The sequence below is a fragment of the Streptopelia decaocto genome, assembly GCF_964273445.1.
Source record: "Streptopelia decaocto genome assembly, chromosome: 2".
Taxonomy (NCBI): domain Eukaryota; kingdom Metazoa; phylum Chordata; class Aves; order Columbiformes; family Columbidae; genus Streptopelia; species Streptopelia decaocto.
Genome location: NC_138655.1, coordinates 1,691,337 through 1,711,261, shown reverse-complemented (window position 1 = coordinate 1,711,261; position 19,925 = coordinate 1,691,337). Strand labels below are relative to the sequence as shown.

The 19,925-nt window shown below is 49.7% G+C and overlaps 1 protein-coding gene across 2 annotated transcripts; it reads left to right on the top strand.

The window, feature by feature from the left end:
* The first annotated feature begins 1,881 nt into the window (after window positions 1-1,881).
* Window positions 1,882-19,793, top strand: LOC309435646 (ubiquitin carboxyl-terminal hydrolase CYLD-like). 2 transcript variants are annotated; one of them, XM_082044150.1, is made up of 16 exons: window positions 1,901-1,915; window positions 2,509-2,619; window positions 5,003-5,468; window positions 5,555-5,836; window positions 6,069-6,138; window positions 6,864-7,084; window positions 7,516-7,669; window positions 10,034-10,172; window positions 10,775-10,885; window positions 12,143-12,234; window positions 13,226-13,292; window positions 14,706-14,838; window positions 15,105-15,213; window positions 15,395-15,513; window positions 16,681-16,900; window positions 17,532-19,793. In XM_082044150.1, the coding sequence occupies exons 3-16, from the start codon at window positions 5,013-5,015 to the stop codon at window positions 17,714-17,716; spliced, it is 2,358 nt and encodes a 785-aa protein (XP_081900276.1). In that variant the 5' UTR covers window positions 1,901-1,915; window positions 2,509-2,619; window positions 5,003-5,012; the 3' UTR covers window positions 17,717-19,793. The 2 variants fall into 2 exon arrangements, with proteins under 2 accessions (XP_081900277.1, XP_081900276.1); XM_082044151.1 differs by lacking the exon at window positions 2,509-2,619 and having other exon boundaries at window positions 1,882-1,915.
* Window positions 19,794-19,925: the final 132 nt, after the last annotated feature.

The following is a 19,925-nucleotide window of genomic DNA, read 5'->3' as shown; positions in this document are numbered from 1 at the left end:
AGCCAATATTTATATCCTGGCGCTGCGGTCTGGTCCCCACCCTTCTCTGTCCCCACCACTGATGACCCTGGGGTGGATGATGTTCCCAGGGCAGCGGCTTGGTGGTCCTGGACCCCTGAGCAAAGGGTGTCACCCTTGTCCCTGTGACGTGTCCCAGTGATGGTGGAGACACCCAGGCGGTGTGTGGTTTTGGGCTGGCATGTGTGTGTTGCGGTGGGCAGGGCCACCCAGGGAGGGGACAAGGGACATAGGCCATGGGACAGGGCACAAGGCCACGGGACCAGGGGATAGGGGACATGGGCTAGGAGGCAGAGGGACAATGGGACACAGGGACAGTGGACACAGCACTGTGAGGATGCAGGACACAGCATCGTGGGGATGCATGGCTATGGGGACATGGGACACAGGCCCATTGGGACAGGGGGGTCTGGGGACACAGGGCTGTGGGGACATGGGACACAGTGTCATGGGGACACACAGCTATGGGGATGCAGGGTCACTGGGCCATGGGGACACATGGCTATGGGGACACAAGGACACAGGGCTATGGGGACACATGGCTATGGGGACACAAGGACACAGGGCTATGGGGACACAGGGCCACAGCAACATGGGACACAGGGCCATGGGGACATTGTGCCATGAGGACACAGGGCTATGGAGACATGGGACACAGGGCCATGGGACACAGGGCTATGGAGACATGGGACACAGGGCCATGGGGACACAGGGCCATGGGGCCATGGGACACAGGGCTATGGGGACACTGCGATATGGGGACACAGAGCTCTGGGGACACAGGGCTATGGGGACATGGGACACAGGGCCATGGTGCCACGAGGATAGAGGGCCATGGGGACATCGGACAGAGGACTATGGGGACACTTATTGGGACACAGGGCTATGAGAACACAGTGCTGTGGGGACACAGGGGGACGGGACTATGGGGACATGGGACAAAGGGCACAGAGGGACTTTGGGGACATGGGGGCCCAGGGACACAGAGCTCTGGGGACACAGGGCTATAGGGACATGGGGTCATAGGAACACAGGGCTCTGGGGACACAGGGCTGTGTGGACATGGGACAAAGGGTGACAGGACACAGGGACACAGGGCTCAAGGGGGACAGGGCTATGGGGACACAGGGCTGTGGGGACATGGGACAAAGGGTGAAAGGACACAGGGACACAGGCCGTAGGGACACAGAGCTATGGAGACATGGGGACACAGGGCTCTGGGGACAAAGTTCTCTGGGTACACAGGACTATGGGGACATGTGACACAGCACCATGGGGACAGGGGACACAGGGCACAGGGACACTGGGCCATGGGGACACAGGACACAGCACCATGGGGACATGGGACACATGGCTATGGGGACACTGGGCCATGGGGACAAAGGGCTATGGGGACACAGGCTGTGGGGACACAGGGGCACAAGGACACAGGGTCATGGGGACACATGGCTATGGGGACACAGGGTTATGGGGACACTGGGACATGGGGACAAAGAGCTTTGGGAACACGGGACACAGCACCATGGGGACATGTGACGTAGAGTTATGCGGACCTTGGGCCACGGGGACACAAGGCTATGGACACACTGGGGCACACGGCTCTGGGGACAAGGGACACAGGCAGCAGCTCCATGGGGACACTTCCCCATGACCCACAGGGAAACCCCCGCGCCCCCTTACGGCCCAGCAGGGGGCGGGGCAGCGCGGCCGCAAGTCCCTCCCTCTCCCCTTCATTGGCTCCTTCCCTCACCCCGGCCTTTCCCCATTGGCTGGCAGCCCGGCGGCAGCGGGCCGTGCCGGAAGCGCCGGCGTGTGGCGGCGCCGCTCTGGGCCGCGCTTCCCCCGCGGCTCTGTGGTAGCGGCCCCTGAGGCGGAAGAGCCGGGGCGGCGGGAGACGGTGAGAACGGGGGAGGGAACCTCAATTTACTGCTTTAATTCCCCTTTATTTTTAATTATCTGTCGCTTTCCAAGTTCCCCTCAGCCTGATCCATCAGGTTTCGACCCCGTTTGAAACACTACAACCCCCATTGCTCTGGATGTGCTTGTATTTCTGTCAACCTGAGAGGAAATCGTTCATATTTTCGTATTAAAGAGATGGTTTATTCTTGGTTTTGATCAGAAAAACGGTTTATTTTTTTTGCTTTGATGAGAAAAATAGTTTATTTTTTGTTTTGACGAGGAAACCAGTTGATTCTTGGGGTATTTTTAATGAGGAAACCAGTTGATTCTTGGGGTATTTTTAATGAGGAAACCAGTTGATTCTTGTTTTTATTGAGGCAAGTGGTTTATTCTTGGCTTTTTATGACAAAAATGGTTTATTCTGGTTTTCTTTTGGCAGCATTCAAAGCACGGGGGGGGGGGTGGGTATTATATTCCTTGTAGTGAGAGAACTTTAAATAAAAAGTGAAATAAAACTGAGGTCTTAGATTGAATGGGGGTTGGGGGGACACAGAATATTATTGTTTAATTCTATTATTTAACAAATCACAGAATTTCAAGCCAGCAGAGTCACAAAACGGCGGCGGCGAGTTGCCTTGGATGGAAAATAAGGGAAATAAAAGCACTGAGCTGCTCGATTCCTCCTCCCCCCGCTCCCAACTTGTAAGAAATTTTACCCATCAGCCCGTGGCAGTGACATTTTATTTTAAACTTCTTTATTTCCTCCGTGGTGTAGAAACGGGCACGGCTCTTACTTTTCTCTAGGGTCAACTGCAGGGAGAAGTTTCTACGTTCGCCCCTTTTGGGATGGTGGAACAAAAATTTGGGGTCGTGGTCGCGTCAGAAGTGAGACGGGGAGGGGGAAGTTGTGTGAAAAGTTAATGGGAGTTTAGCTGGGGTTGAGTTTAGCTGGGGTTGAGTTTAGCTAGGGGTGAGTTTAGCTAGGGGTGAGTTTAGCTAGGGGTGAGTTTAGCTAGGGGTGAGTTTAGCTAGGGGTGAGTTTAGCTAGGGGTGAGTTTAGCTAGGGGTGAGTTTAGCTAGGGGTGAGTTTAGCTAGGGGTGAGTTTAGTTAGGGTTGAGCTGAGTTTAGTTAGGGTTGAGCTGAGTTTAGTTAGGGTTGAGCTGAGTTTAGTTAGGGTTGAGCTGAGTTTAGTTAGGGTTGAGCTGAGTTTAGTTAGGGTTGAGCTGAGTTTAGTTAGGGTTGAGCTGAGTTTAGTTAGGGTTGAGCTGAGTTTAGTTAGGGTTGAGCTGAGTTTAGTTAGGGTTGAGCTGAGTTTAGTTAGGGTTGAGCTGAGTTTAGTTAGGGTTGAGCTGAGTTTAGTTAGGGTTGAGCTGAGTTTAGTTAGGGTTGAGCTGAGTTTAGTTAGGGTTGAGCTGAGTTTAGTTAGGGTTGAGCTGAGTTTAGTTAGGGTTGAGCTGAGTTTAGTTAGGGTTGAGCTGAGTTTAGTTAGGGTTGAGCTGAGTTTAGTTAGGGTTGAGCTGAGTTTAGTTAAGGTTGAGCTGAGTGAGTTTAGCTAGGGTTGGGTTTAGCTAGGGTTGGGTTTAGCTAGGGGTGAGTTTAGCTGGGGGTGAGTTTAGCTGGGGGTGAGTTTAGCTGGGGTTGGGTTTAGCTAGGGTTGGGTTTAGCTAGGGTTGAGTTGAGTGAGTTTAGCTAGGGGTGAGGTTTAGCTGGGGGTGAGTTTTAGCTGGGGGTGAGTTTTAGCTGGGGGTGAGTTTTAGCTGGGGGTGAGTTTTAGCTGGGGGTGAGTTTTAGCTGGGGGTGAGTTTAGCTGGGGGTGAGTTTAGCTAGGGTTTTACTGAATTTGACTGGAACTTAGACAAATTTAACTAGAATTTAATTAGCTGAATCTATCTAGAAGTGAACTGGATTTAACCAGAAGTTAACTGAATTTATATAGAATTTATATGGAATTTAGCTACAGTTAACTAGAAGTTAACAAGCATTTAACTAACTGAATTTAATGAGGAGTTAGCTAAATGCTAACTGAATTTAACTAGACGCTAACTGAATTTAACTAGACGCTAACTGAATTTAACTAGACGTTAACTGAACTTGACTAGACGTTAACTGAATTTAGCTAGAATTTAGCTAGAAGATAACTAGAAGTTAACTGAATTAAGTTAGAATTTAACTAGACTTTAACTGAACTTAACTAGAAGTTAGCTGAATTTAACTAGAATTTAGCTAACTGAATTCAGCTAGAACTTAGCTGGAATTCAACTAGAGTTTAACTGAATTCAACTAGAGTTTAACTAGGATTCAACTAGAGTTTAACTAGGATTCAACTAGAGTTTAACTCTAGGATTCAACTGGAGTTTAACTAGGATTCAACTGGAGTTTAACTAGGATTCAACTAGAGTTTAACTGGAATTCAACTAGAATTCAACTAGAACTTAGCTATAATTTAATCGAATTTAACTAGAATTGAGCTCGAAGTGAACCGAATTTCACTAGAATTTAGCTGAATTTAACTAACCGAATTTAACCAGAAGTTAACTGGATTTAACTAGAGAACAAGTGCAAAAATGCGCTTCTGATTCCAGATATTTGAATTTCTTTTAATATATTTTGAAAGCTGGCGACCTTTGGCGCCTCAGCGTGTTCTTTGGGTTTTAACGCCACGTCGAGGAGCTCTCGTTGCAGCCTGAAATTCCTTTTTTAGGGAATTATTTCAAGGCAGAATTCAACCTTCACTTGGCTCGTAAGCACAAAGCCAAAGCCGGAGGCGGAATTTAATGACGCTGTTGGGTGTCGCAGGGAACAGGACAGACGAGCTGCTGCTCCGGGCGACGTCTGGGATGGTTTAGGAGAGAAGACAGAGCTGGAATCATCCCGCAGACGCGCAGTGGGGTGGCAGGAGGCACCGGCAACAAGCAGGAAGGTGGGAAATACCACCACGAGGCTGATCAAACCCTGAACAAGGGACCAGGGGAGGCTTTGACAAGCGCAGCGTTGGGCTTAAGGCCTCACCCAACCTGAATTATTTTTGGAGATCCAGCACTATCACACGTGGATCTTCACCGCCGTGACTCTTTCCTTTCTCAGGCGAGCGACGATGACCAACCTCCCGCCCTCAACGGGGGACGACAACTGCTATTACATCCTGACGGAGGATTGCGCCTACGGCAGCAAGTATTTCCAAGCCGGGAACATGTGTTTCTGCAGCGAGAGGAGTTACCTGCGCAACTTCCCCGACGATGGGCCCCCGGCTTGCTTCTTAAAAGTCATCATGCTGGATGGCGGCTCCACCGTCACGATCAACGTGGAAATCCTGCAGCCCGTGCGTGAGGAGGCGGTGGTTTTCCTCCTGGCCATCGGGAGCCACGACGAGCGCTTGAATTATTTCTTGGAGAGGCTGAGTCTCGAGGCAGCTCTGCGCGCCGCACCGGGCCAAAAGGTGATGGCGGAGGTCGACCGGCACCATTTCCCCGGCGTCATCCGCTACATCGGGAGCATTTACAAAAACGCCGCGGCCAGCTTGTCTCCGTTCTTCTTCGGGGTGGAGTTACAGGTAAAACGGGCAAAAAAACCAAGTCGATTGCTTATTTTCTCTTGGTGTGTTTTGTTGCGTAACGTGCCTTTCTTGCGTGTTTTCAGGGCGAGGGTGAAAACAGAGGGCGCAGCGATGGGTCTTATCACGGTGTTGAGTATTTCAAGTGTAAGCGGAACTGTGGGGTCTTCCTGCCGTTTAGCAGAGTCCAGTTTAGTCCGGTGCCGGACGATGATTTCATGAAACAGAAGCTGAAAGTGGATGTGGAGGAGGAGGTTCCCGTGAAAGTGGGAGATGCAGTTAGTTTCTATGTGGACGACGTCCTCACAAAAGGAATCGCGATGGCCGTTTACAGGGAGGGAACCCAATGGTTCGTTAAAGTTTGTCCGGTAAGAGCAATTTTGTTGCCTTTTCTTGATTTTTAGAGGCTTTTTAAAAAACTATATGAAGATGGGACATGAAAGAGAAGGAATGTCCAAAATTGAAAAATTGGTTTGTATTCCAGGTACGCCAGGGGTTGGCTCTTATATCTGTAGTGGTTCTGCTCTAAAAATGTCAATTTTAATAACCAACTGCTCTTGGTTTTCCAACCTGATAGATTTTTTTGGTCTCTTCTTTCAGGAAGAAGAAGGAACAACCGACATTTTCAGAGAAATCCCGATGGACTCTGTTGTGAAGGAAAGCTTGCAAAGTAAGTTATCGCCAGATGTGTCCACCCACATTTATTTCTTCTCTGGAGGGCACTGAGGAGCTGAAAATCCAACCGAAGCTTCAACTGGTCCTGACTTAGTTGATCAGGAGGCAGAAAAGTTTCAAGTTCTGGACAAAACTCTTTGCGTTAGGCAACTAAAGCTGAGTGTCCCCATTTGTCAGGGGGATGAAAAGAGAGGCTGATTGCAGAGCAGAAGTATTTCCTAGGGGAGAAGGCACCGCTTAATTAAAAAGTCTTTAATTAACTGTAGAAGTGGCAGACAAACTCAGAAAGGCACAGATGGCAGCGATGATGGTTTGAGTCACTGGACATGACAAGAAATTAGTGGAATCTCTCTGTTGCCATCAAGACTTTTCATTGAGTTGATTCATCTCACTAAAGGCAAAAATAAATCAGTAATAAACCCCTGCTGTGTTTTTAGGAGGTTGAAATGGTTCTGTGAGGGGCTGGATTAGCTCCAGGTGCAGCCTTGAGCAGAGAAACGAGGAGCAGGATCATCCCGGCTCAGCCTGTTAGACCAGCTTGGTCATATATATCACTGAAATACGTCCTGAAAATTACACCTCGTGTCCCTGGTGCTCAGCTTTGAGCTTGTCTGTGTGGTCTATAATTTCAAAATAAACCTGGTATTAGGTGAGATCTAGAAGTATCTGTTGTTAGGCTTTGATTTCGTACCTCACCTGACATTTTGTCTTACCCACTAGGTTTATTTTCACCGTTCGAGTCCGACATGGGCTTGGGACACCCGAACCAAATGAAACAAGATATAAGCAAGAGCGGCAAGGAGTGTGAGAGCGGAAATTCATCCCTGGAGGTGAACTCCATGGTCCAGATCACCTTGGACAAGGGAAATCAGGTGTCGGGAATCATCCGCTGGTTGGGCTACCTGCCCCAAATCCCACAGAAAATGGCAGGAGTTGAACTGGTAAGGAGCGACAAATTTTTCCTGCTGTGAGATTGTAAATCAGAATGGGCAAATCTTGGTTTTTCTCTTTTCTATGAACACCGTCAGCTTGCGGCTGCGGATCTCGCAGCTTCACCTGGGCCTCCGATGTGTCAGAGTGTGAACACTGAGGGCGAACACACAATTTTGCCTTCCCGTAGAGTGGGGAGGAGAGTCTGTAGTGTGATTACCGTGGTTGGTTTGCTCTCTTCATGAGTAAAGTTACTGGAACATGGGATGGAATAATCCAAAATCCCACAAGCAGCATCAACAGGTTCAAAATCGAACCAGAATAAGTGAAAAAACAACCAGCAAAATGGGACTAAACTTGTACCGGGCACTTAAATGGGGGATTGCGCCTCATTCATGGAAATCCTTCACTCATGTTATTCCTCAATGCTTTTTATGCCCAGGATGAAGATAAAGGGGTCACTGCTGGCGAGTGGCTGGGCAAGTATTATTTCCACTGCGCTCCGAAGCGCGGCCTCTTCGTGAAGCTGCAGTCCTGCCAGCCCGACGTTCGCTTCCAGTGCTCGCGCCAGAGTGAGCCGAGCCTCGTGGATTACGGTAAATTCTCCGGGGAGAGCGTCCCGTCCCACCAGGGGGGATTAGGGATGAGTTTTATAACCCAGTTCACTTACATAGGGGCGGGCGGTTCGTCTTCTTCCTGTGTTCGCTCTTCATGTTAATTAGCAGGAGTCTTCTGGAAATTGGGTCTTCAAACGAGGGGAAGTTCACAGTACTGAGCAGAAGTGAGTGAAGTTCAACAAGGCCAAGTGGCGGGTCCTGCGCTTTGGCCACAACAACCCCCTGCAGCGCTCCAGGCTGGGCACAGAGTGGCTGGAGAGCAGCCAGGCAGAAAGGGACCTGGGGGACTAATGGACAGGAAGCTCAACATGAGCCACCAGTGTGCCCAGGTGGCCAAGAAGGCCAATGGGATCCTGTCCTGTATCCAAACCAGCGTGGTCAGCAGGACAAGGGCAGTGACCCTTCCCCTGTGCTCTGCATTGGGGAGGCCACACCTGGAGTATTGTGTTCAGTTCTGGGCCCCTCAGCTCAGGAAAGAGATTGAAGTGCTGGAGCGGGTCCAGAGAAGAGCAACAAGACTGGGGAAGGGACTTGAACACAAGCCCTGTGGGGAGAGGCTGAGGGAGCTGGGCTTGTTTAGTCTGGAGAAGAGGAGGCTTAGAGGTGAGCTCAGCACTCTCTAGAACTACCTGAAGGGCAGTTCTAGCCAGGTGGGGATTGGGCTCTTCTCCCAGGCATCAGCAATAGGACAAGGGGCCATGGGCTTCAACTCTGCCAGGGGGAATTTAGGCTGGAGATTAGAAAGCAATTCTGTGCAGAGAGAGTGGTCAGGCATTGGAATGGCTGCCCAGGGAGGTGCTGGACTCACCGTCCCTGGAGGTTTTTAAACTGAGATTGGACATGGCACTTAGTGCCATGATCTAGTCAATGGACTGGAGTTGGACCAAGGGTTGGACTGGACGATCTCTAAGGGCTTTTCCAACCCAGTCCATTCTGTGATTCTGTTTTGCTTGTCAGGGCTGGCTGTTGGTTTGTGATTTCTTCTGGTGATTGTCTGACAGGTGGTTCATCTCTATCATCCCAATTAGGCCACAAGGCCATCACAGCAACACTTAATTGCCTCTGTCTTAAAAATCTACGTTTCATTTCACAAAACCTTGGGAAAGACAAGGTGTTTACCTCCCCAGCCACCTATCTTTTCTCCCAAAGTATCAAAAAAAAGATGTTTAAGGCATAACATCATTCTTTGTCTTAATTGGGATGAGGGGAGTGCTTCAAGGTTGTCACAGAGAGGCGAGATGGTGCCACGGTGGGACAAGGAGAAGCCTTGTGCGGGGCATCTTAATCAGTGGTTTAATATTCTTCAGTTGCTTCGAGTGTTCAAAAAAATTACAGTTTTGAGGTTGCCCTGATGGTATTTATAGGAAATGTCCCCACAAGTGTGAGAGATGGTCAGTAATTAAATACAGGGATAAGGTAGATTAGGGCACTAAATACTGAATTGGACTCGGTGATCTTGAGGGTCTCGTCCAGCCAAAATTCTTCTGAGAATACAGGCAACATTTCGCAGTTGCTCTAAAAATAAGGCCTCAGTGTTGCACTTGGGGACTGAGAAATAAGGGAGAGCTTGGAAAGGGAGAGAGAATGAAATCAATTTTAATTTGGTAAGACATTCACAAGAAGGTGTGGGGAAGAACATGAAGAGATGATTAAATCAATTTGATGTGACGATAAGACAATCACAAGAAGGTGTGGGGAAGAACAGGTCGGTAGTTTGATTTGGAACAGGAGGAAATTCCTCTGGAGCAAAGACAGTGCGAACTAGAAACTATAAACGAGAAGATGGGATTCCTGTAGAGACTGCCCCAAAACTGCGAGTATGGACAAGAAGTGTCGTAAGGACACACTGAAGAGAGGGGGTTGACTCACAAGGGGAGAACGCTGAAGAAACCAAAGAAGACCAGGCTGAAAAAGCCACCTTTGAAGCTTGAGGAGACAAGAGGCCAAGGGGATGAGGCTATTAAAGGCCTCTTTGTCCCCTTGCAACTGGGGTCGCAAGTCCTTCAACGGAGAGATCCCAAGCTTGTAACACAGCACCAGCTCGTTCGTAGCTCTTTTTGTCTTTGTTAGGCTTGGCCTAACAACGGCGGAGGTGGTGTGGATTGCTAGGGCACGGCTCTGGTGAAAAAGAGACCGTTTGGTTTTGTCTCTGTTTCCGGTAGATGATTTACTAAAGAGATGATAAATCTTCATGCCATTGTGGTTTGGTCCCAGCAGGAGCGGCGCAGGAAGAGCGCGGTGACGACTTCTGAGCAGAGCAGAACCTCTGCGGCATCGGGGAAAGACAGAGCTGACCCAGACGAGGTGGGAAACTACAAATTATTTCTTTTGCTTCTCTTGCAGGAGGGCAAGAAGTTCTTCCGCAGGTTCCAGACAGTTTCCCTCCCCCCAGGAACGAGGCAGCAGTGCGTGTTCTGCAAGGGCGGATGAAGGGGATCCAAGGCCACTGCAACTCCTGCTATATGGACGCAACTCTCTTCAGGTAAGGAGGTGCTGTTTCATTAAACAAGCGCTTTTTTAATTGGGACAGAGCTCTAAATTGCAGCACTTCCCTAGAATTCCAAGCTGGCTGAAAATTTAGAGGCTGTGTGGTGGTTGATGCTTTTTTGATCTCCTTCCTCATCTGGAAGGTTCTCAGGCCCTGAAATGACCCCCGTGAGTACCTAAGTTACCCATGTGTCTGTCATGCAGGGCAGTGAGAGATCGTAGTTCTCTGGACTCTGACCACGCTGAATCTTGTCACTGGAGGTAATGGCTGGAAACATTTCAAAGAAACCACCCAGGAGGTTCCCAGCTTCACTGTCCGGAGAGGAAAAGACTCAGTGGTGCTCCCCCATGGGCAGTTTTGGTTGCGAAGTACGAGATTTCCTTCTCTCTGAGCCGTTTCTTTGCTTGTCACCCGTGTTTGTTAACGCAGATGTGGTTTGTCTCACTGTGGAGATGCGCTGTCACTCACCTCGCTGTAACCGCATGCGTGGATTGCTGGAAATGAAAGCCACCAACTGTTCACCAGGCACAACGGGTCGGTTCTAAGTCCTGCTGCGAACCCCTTTAGAGTTACACCACACTCTCTCTTTTTCACAGCCTGTTCTCCTGTACGTCCGTGCTGGACTCCATGCTCTTCAAACCCTTCCCGCTGTGCGACAGGAACGTCCAGAGCATCCTGCGGGATGAGATTGTTAATCCCCTCCGAAAGTGAGTATAATATGTGGGAATTCTGGATGTCATCCATCTGCCTTCGTACCTTCTCTGCTGTCTATCGCTGAGGGAAAGGTTTACCTGGAAAGTTTCTCTTGTTGGCCACGTCCCAACCTTCTTCATATCAGGTTTCTCTTCCAGTTTTATCCCCAAGCTGTGAGGCTGTTGTGATTCCTACTGCAGGTCCCTGAGCCTCTTCTGCTCACAAGGAAGCCTTGTGAGCTGTGAAAGGATAAAAAGGGGGATTCCTGAGGCTCAGACCAACTCAATGGAGGAATCCTGGAGCTGATGAAGCGACAGCATCGCTTTTATCAGCAGATAGTCCCAAAGGCAGGATGCGTTACAGGCTGGATCATGGCATTAGGGCTAAATTCTCTGGAATTTGCACCAAAGACACCAGGTTCTTTCCCCGTCCGCCCTAGAGAGGTGTGGAAGAGGGGAATGAGAGCTGCTTGAATATAAAACATTAGCATCTTCCTTGAGGACCACTGTCCTGGCGCTGGCTGCAGAAATGCAGTGCTGGGGCATTCGGTGATGCTGAGATTTGATTGAGAGAAAGACTTGGAGATGAGAAGTTGGACACAACCCAGCAACGTGCGCTTGTAGCCCAGAACCCACCAGTGTCCTGGGCTGCACCCAGAGCAGCGTGAGCAGCAGGTGGAGGGGGGATCCTGCCCCTGTGCCCCCATGTCCTGAGCCCCCTGAGCTCTGCGTCCAGCTCTGGGGTCCCAGCACCAGCCAGACATGGAGCTGTTGGAGCGGGACAGAGGAGGGACACGGGAATGGGCCGAGGGCTGAACAGCTCTGGGGAGAAAGGCTGAGACAGTTGGGGGGTTTGACCTGGACAATCTCCAGGGAGACTTTATTGCAGCCTTTCAATAATTCAAAGGCGTTGATAAGAAAGATGAAAAGAGATTTTACCAAGGCCTGTAGTGACAGGAGAAAGAGTAATGGTTTTAAACTGAAAGAAGGCAGGTTTATGTTGGGCATAAGGAAAAAATGTTTTATGTTGAGCGTAATAAAACACTGGCCCAGGTTGCCCAGAGAGGTGGTGGATGAACCATCCCTGGAGACATCCCAGGCCAGGCTGGATGGGGCTCTGAGCAACCTGAGCTGGTGCAGATGTCCCTGCTCATGGCAGGGGTGGGACTAGATGATCTTTAAAGGTCCCTCCCAACCTAAACCATTCACTGATTTATTAATAAATACACTGGAGAGACCATAGAATCACCTGCAGCCACTTTTTGTTTCTAGGACTGGCTTCGTCAGGGCGAGAAGCGTGATGCACCTTAGGGAGCAGCTAACAGACAAGGGCCAGTGTTCCAGCTTTACCAACGCTGAGAAAGGTAACGCGCTCTCCAGGGCCTTCCCCGGCTGCTTCGCTCTGCGTCGCCTCATCCCGGCAGCGGGCTGACAACTTAATTATACGCTTTTCCCAGGCACGTGCATTAATATCCCCGCTGCGTTGTTCCTTTATGTAAAAGCGCACGTGTGAAATACTTTCAGCTTTTCAAACTTCAGCTTTTTGACTGAAAATTGTCCTGAAGTCTGATGGAAAGGGGGGAACTGCCAGTGGCAGCTGTTGCTAAGGGGAGAGAGGAAGATCCGTGTGAACAGAATTTAAACAAGCAAATTTGACCTTTATACTTTGACTTATACCCTGCTAAGTCCACTCCTGATGCCCCTGCTAGAATCCTGCTTAATTTTACATTTTGCCAAGACCAGCTTAAGCTCTGGTAAGTTATCTTAGGTTCCTCAAAGGCTCTAGTCTTGGTTTAAGTAAGACAGAAAACACTTAGAGCTGAAGCCCAGCTCTCTGTGGTTGCAATCACCACGTTCCCATCCGTGCACAGCGTGACCTTGAGTAGTTTACAACACCGAAACAGTTTAATATCACTGCAACAACCTCTGAGTGCCCGCATAGTAAACAAATGGCATTGATTCTTCCAGAAACAGCAGGTATTTTGTCAGTGAACAGCACTTGTGTTTTATACTATCGTATATTTATATAGCTGAGGATAGTTTAACTGTTCAGTTTCTTGAATTTCCATAGTTATCCCAGATTTGTATTTTTTGGTGTTGGCAGTTACTGTCCGTGAAGGTCTCTGAGGTAACGTTGCTGTGATGGCCCAGCTTGTGCAATATCTCCCTCTAGGATTTATTCATTAACCAAGCGTTCTCTGCTTTTACCCCAATTTTCCCCTTACCCAGAGGAAAAGATTCCAGGTTCACACAATTCTGGCTCGTGTTTATCCAGCGGCTTTTGCCTCCTGGATGCCGTGGGGCGACACAGTGATCCCGCTACTGTGTGACCCACGCTTTTCTCTCCCCTTCCAGATCCTGAGGAGTTCCTCAACCTTATCATGCATCAGATCCTGGGAATAGAGCCGCTCTTGAGACTGCAGTAAGTGTCCGTATCGAAGAAATACAATTTCCTCGTTATTTACCCACCTCACGATCACCGGGTGTTACTTGCACCTTTTCATCGATGCTTTGGAGGCACAACTTGGTGAATCATCCGCAGCTCCTGTCTGCTTGTCCCAGGTGACACATCCAGGAAAAGACACTTCTAAGCTTTCCCTGAAGGTGCTACCTTCAGAAAAATGATGATTAAAACCTTAGGGAGAGCCAGGAGTGGTTTGAGAAACGTCGTGTCCTTCTTTAACAGCCTGTGGGTACGTTTGGGATGTGTCCAGCCTGCCGAGCTGGCTCGGGTCCTGCAGCCTCTCAATCCGCAGAGTCCATGGATACAGTCCCAGTTTTTTCAGGGCTCTACAAAGAGAACGAGAGGCTGACGGAAGCCAAAAATAACCATGCTGTTTGGGAGCATAAAAGGGGATTGTTCGCTTTCTGAGCTCCTTTGTGGAGACGTCAGTCAAGCCGTAGATCATGGAGTACTCGGAAAGGCTGAGCATAAAGATGACTCTGTGCTGCGGCTCCCCTGCAGAGGGTCATTTCAAGGAAATCCTTTCTCTCCCTGCTCAGCGATGTAGGGAGATGTTCTGCACACAACTCACCTTGTCAACGCACCAAATTTTGCTCTGTGGCTTTTCTGTGTGCAGTTATAAATAGATTTTTTTCATCTGAGGAATTTGATTGTGCCACAGTGCAGTTAATTAAAAAAAAATATTGAAGTGTCTTTTAATATTTACATCAAAATCGAGTCTTGCTTATAGGAGCAGGATGTGATGCTGTGGAAGGATAATGAGACTGAAGGGTAGAATCATAGAATAGTTTGGGTTGGAAGGGAATTTTAAAGCACATCCAGTGCCATGGGCAGGGACATCTTCACCAGCTCAGGCTGCTCAGAGCCCCGTCCAGCCTGGCCTGGGATGTCTCACGGGATGGTTCATCTACCACCTCTCTGGGAACCTGGGCCAGTGTTTTATTACCCTCATTGTAACAAATTTCTTCCTTACATCTGGCCTGAATTTTCCCTCTTTTAGTTTAAAACCATCCACCACCTCTCTGGGCAACCTGGGCCAGGCTCTCACCACCTTCTTCCTCATGTCCAGCCTGAATCTCCCCTCCTTTAGTTTAAAACCACCCCGCCTTGTCCTGTCGTAACACGCCTTTTTAGAAAGTCTGTCCCCATGTTTCTTATAGACTCCTTTTAAGCAGTGATAATCCTTGTTTCCTCTTCTCACGGCACATATTTAGTGTTTCTGGCTGGAAATGCTGCTTCGTGTCAGCGTTGCACCAAGCAGCCCTTGGCACCTCAAGCCCAGAAGCTCTTGCAGGACAAAACCATGATGTCCTCTGGGAGCTCAGATGTTTGTGACACCACGTAAACCGGCCCTGTGCCCACTCCTTGCAGGTCCGGAGGCCAGAAGGAGCAGGACTGTTACTGTTACCAGATATTTATGGACAAACAGGACGATCTGGTGGTTCCCGACGTGCAGCAGTTGGTGGAACGCTCCTTCCTCTCCTCCGATCTGAAGCTAGTGGAGGTGAGCCCAGGTACCTTCTGCTGCCTCTTCTTCGCTTCCTCCAATGCACCTGTGAGTCTGCAGTGGGTCTAGTGTGTCTTATATCCAACACAGCAAAGAAACACCCACACAAGAGAGCTTTTGGGGAATCTCAGTGTGACTTTTGCTTTCCCGTGTCTTGTGATAAGTGGAGCAGGAAGTCTTTACTCCCATGAGCAATTTGGAGAGAAAAGTCTCTGGGGTTTGTCTCTTCTACCAAGGTGACTCGTTTGCTTTTCTTTTCCCAGATCCCGTCTTGCTTCATCATCCAAATGCCGCGTTTTGGGAAGGAATATAAAATGTTCAGCAAAATCATTCCTTCCTTGGAGCTGGATATCACAGATCTGCTGCTTGACAGTGAGTTGTTGGGTGACTGTGAGCAACCAAGCGACAGGTCTCACCTCTTGGGGTTGTGAGCAGATGTGAGGTGGGATCTTGGTGTCGTTATTCTTCTCTGAACACCAGGTTGGGCAGGACAAGTTGGATTTGAGGCGGGATCTGGAGAAGATTCATCCCCTCGCCCTTTTTTCCTCTGCAGGTCCCAGGGAGTGCTGCGTGTGTGGCAACGTTGCCACCCTGGAGTGTTTGGAGTGTTTCAAAGACAAAGTGTTTGCAGCTAAGGGCTTGAAGCAGTTCTGCAGCTCCTGCTCCACACAGGTATTCGGTTTCTTTGGGTGCTTGTGAAATCTGCCTTGGTGGCTGATGGCGCGTTGAACCCCCCCAAATACCCACGTTTCCCCCTTGCAGCTGCTCAGGTTGGGCACAGAGGGGCCTATTTCTGAGCATCAGTCCCACCACCCTCACCTGAGCAGCGTTATTACCACGAGTTACCGAGCCCTCTGCTTAGACAGAGCCTAAATAAGAACCGATCCTGCCCAGACTGGTCATAGAATCATTTTGGTTGGAAAAGACCTTTAAGATCATTGAGTTCAACCATAACCCACCCCTGGCACTACCCCATGTCCGTGAGAATCTCATCTCCACGTCTGTTCAACCCCTCCAGGGATGGTGACTCCAGCACTGCCCTGGGCAGCCTGTTCCAATGCCCCACAGCCCTTTGGGGAAGAAATTGTTCCCCAGATCCAACCTCAACCTCCCCTGGTGCAACTTGAGGCCTTTTCCTCTGCTCCTGGCGCTTGTTCCTGGGGAGCAGAGCCCGACCCCCCCTGGCTCCAAGCTCCTTTCAGGCAGTTCAGAGATCAGAAGGTCTCCCCTCAGCTCCTGTTCTCCAGCTGAACCCCCCAGGTCCCTCAGCCGCTCCCATCACACTTGTGCTCCAGCCCCTCACCAGCTCCGTTCCCTTCTCTCAACTCGCTCCAGCACCTCAAGGGCTTTCTTGTCATAATGGGCCCAAAATTGACCCCAGGATTTGAGGTTTGGCCTCACCAGTGCCCAGCACAGGGTGACGGTCACTACCCTGCTCCTGCTGACCACACTAGTGCTGACACAAGCCAGGATGCTGGTGGCCTTTTTGGCCACCTGGGCACACACTGGCTCATATTCAGCCCCTGTTGACCAACACCCCCAGGTCCTTTTTCTCCAGGCAGCTTTCCAGCCCCAAGCCTGGAACGTTCATGGGGTTGAGCGTTGGACCCTCCACATTGGCCCACCAGCAGCATTCCTGCAGCTCTCTGGTCTTGGACGGTGACAAACTCCCGTCTCAGCTTCTTGCTACCCGCCTGTTGACACATCACCATTCCCTGCCATGTAGGGAGGAGTTGGCCGCATGGGAGGCAGATCAGTGGGGAATGAACCGGGGGTCTGACTCCTCTTTCTGACAGGCCAGGTTCAGTTCAGCCGTGTCACCTCGTCATCTCTCCTCAGGTTCACTCCCACTACCGGCGTAAAACGCACAAGCCCACTAAGCTGCACGTCCCAGAAGAATTTCACAGCCGGAACCCCCGGGGCAGCCAGCAGGTCCCTCGTGAGAAGATGGAGCTCTTCGCAGTGCTCTGCATCGAGACAAGTCATTACGTCTCCTTCGTGAAATACGGCCCAGAGAACGAACACTGGATGTTCTTCGACAGCATGGCTGACAGGCATGGTGAGGACGTGGTGGTGGGCTCGGAGCTTTGATTGCGGAATCATAGAATAGTTTGGGTGTGAAAGGACCTTCAAAGCTCATCCAGTGCCACCCCTGCCATGAGCAGGGACGTCTTCACCAGCTCAGGTTGCTCAGAGCCCCGTCCAGCCTGGCCTGGGATGTCTCCAGGGATGGTTCAGCCACCACTGCTCTGGGCAACCTGGGTCAGGCTCTCACCACCCTCGGGAGCAACAATTTCTTCCTCATGTCCAGCCTGATCACAGCTGGGCGCTGAGCAGTGGGCAGCTGCATGTGTCTGCAATGCTCATTTTTTAGGTGCTGCTCGCTCCAGCTTTTCTTCACAATTTAGGCTCTTTCTTCTGCTTAAGTCGACCCCAGAGAAGAGCATGGCCAGACCAAACGTGTGAGTTCCTCCTGGTGCTTTCATCTCTGGCTGCGTTCAAACGAGGGACTTTTCGAGCCAGCTATTATGCAGGGAGGACCGCTCTCTCATCCTTTCCCCCTTTGTTGACTTCCAGATCTCTCATTTAACTCACTACGTTACTCTTGAGTGTGATGGCATCTCCTTCAGCTTTAAGCACTCATCTGTTGGGACCTTAATTGGACTTCTCGCCTTCTTTTTTGGGTTTAGGTGATGAAAACGGTTTCAACATCCCCACGGTAACACTGTGCCCTGAAGTTGCCAAATATCTGGACTCGCCGCTGGCTGTGCTGGCCCTGGAGCAACCGCGGGACATGGACGGGGTGGCCAAGCGCCTCTTCTGCGACGCCTACATGTACATGTACCAGAGCAAGAAGATGGCGCTTTACAAATGACGCCGACACCCGCAGAGCAGCCAGATGGCAGAAATGTCACCTCGGATCAAGCATCATTGGCAAAAGCAGCCGGAGTCTGGGTGCACCGAGCTTGTGCTTCTGCCTCTTCTTACCTCTTTGAGCGTCTGGTTATCATCAAACTATCCGCATCGGCCTCTCTGGCTTTGTTAAATCCTGTACCTGGCCTTATTGAGCGATAGTTTGTACTTCCGCAGGCCTGGACTCTGAATTATTTACACTCAAAATTCATTCTCATTTCCTACCTTTCCCTTTCCGCCCTCCTTCTCTGCTCTACCTCAGAGTCCTCCCCGACATCCTTTTTTCCCTGCCAACCCTTCCTTCCAAAGCTGAGGACCAGCAGCTGATCAAAAACACGAGCGGTTTTCCTCACGTTTGCAAAGAGGACAAGAAAACCACGTCAGACATCATCGCGTGGACTTGTGGAGTGAGAAAACGAGGTGTGAGCTGCACCGATGGGGTTAAGAGACGGGTTAGGACCATGTTTTTTCTTGGTCTCGGTCTGGGTTCCATCCCTGACCCAGCTCTAATACTGTGGCACTTTTACCCACCATCCCTCATTTTCAACCATGCGATGAATTGGATGTTTTAAGCTGCAACTATGCTTTAAAAATACATATTTTTGTAAGAACCAAACTGGAAGAAAGATGGAGCAGAGGAATAGCATATGAGCTCATTACACTCTCCTCTTTTTTCTGGCAAATTCTTCACTATTGCTACGCAATTGTGTGTTTTAACCTCGGTTTTAGCGTCCCATCTTGCATCCGCTTCTGACATCAGCGCCAAAGACCGGTAACAGAATTCTAATGGAAAAAAAATGAGCACTTTTAGATTTTATGCCGTGACTGCAGTCAGGTTTAGGGTCTCTGCGCAGAAACTGGTATTTATTAAGTTAAATAATGTAAATTTGCAAACTGGTGGGGGGTTCTCTGCAGTTAATCACAGTGGGATGCTGTTACGAGAGGCACTGCTATCAATTGGGTTGCCCAAATTCCACATTGCACTGACAGGACCTGAAAACCTCAAGGGACATATCCAGATGTGCCACTATAATCTCCCTCCTGCTCTTTTTTCCCCTATTTAATCCAAAGTGGGGTAATTTTAATACTCAGCCCGTAGCTTTGTATCGCTCCTGTTGACTTGGGCCACGTGTTACACGTGGTTTAGGATCTTTTTTTGCTGACAGCAGGGTTGGGATTCAAGGAAAACATCCAAATTTGGGTTTCAACAGCAAGTTGACCACGAGGCAGCAACATGTCCTGGTGGTAGAGAAGACAAACAATGTCCTGGGCTGGATTTAAAGTGGTGGTAGGAGGGGATCAGCACTGGTAAGGTCACACCTGAAGAACTGGATCCAGTTTGGAGCTCGTCAGTACAAGAGAGATGAAGAAAGTCCAACAAAGGACCATGAAGATGGTGAAGGAGCTGGAGCATCTCTTGTATGAGGAAAAGCCGAGGAGTCTCCAGCCTGGAGAGAAGGCTCAGGAGGATCTAGAAATAACTCAAGGGAAAGTGCAAAGACGACACCCAGACCTGGGCACAAACCGAAACCCAGGAGGTTCCTTCTGAACATCAAGAAGAAACTTCTTCACCATGAGGGTGACAAGCCCTGGCACAAATTGCCCAGAGAGGTGGTGGAGGCTCCACCCTTGGAGAGCCTCAAAAATGGACAAAGAACCAACGGTTGAAAAGTTGGGCGAGAGGGAGATGGTGGCAGATGTAGCGATGGGTCATCCCAAGGATGGATCTACCCCGCGAGCAAATGGACTTTGTGAGCTGCGCCCAATCCCCTGTGGCCGCGGAAGGTGCTGCTGTCTCCTCGTGTTTCCTCATCTACTTAAAAAGTTCTTCATTCCTTCTCAGAACTCAGGACCATCTCTACTCAGGTACGCTGGGGGGATTGGGCTTGTCTATCTCTGGTGCTTATGCTCTAAAAATATATATATTTTTAAATAACAAACTGCTTCTTTTCCTCTCTTAAAATGCCAAGTGTGATACAGCACCTGGAGCTGGAGCATCACAACCAGGAGCTCCAGCCTGCTGTTAAATAAATGACCATCAGGCCTTGTTCCTTAAGCTCTTTTCTCTTCCCCCATCTAAACCACAGCTGGTCCTGGGAGGCTCAATTCCAGCTCTGTACATTTTAGAAGCTCAGGGGAAGGGATTTATTATCTCCCTGGTACAGATTTGA

Bases quoted from the DNA above. Each gene is read 5' to 3' on its own strand.
- LOC309435646 (XM_082044151.1), top strand. From the start codon at position 5,013: ATGACCAACCTCCCGCCCTCAACGGGGGACGACAACTGCTATTACATC. The intron at 10,886-12,142 runs GTGAGTATAATA...TTTTGTTTCTAG, and splicing joins ATTGTTAATCCCCTCCGAAA to GACTGGCTTCGTCAGGGCGA. The intron at 16,901-17,531 runs GTGAGGACGTGG...TTTTGGGTTTAG, and splicing joins CAGCATGGCTGACAGGCATG to GTGATGAAAACGGTTTCAAC.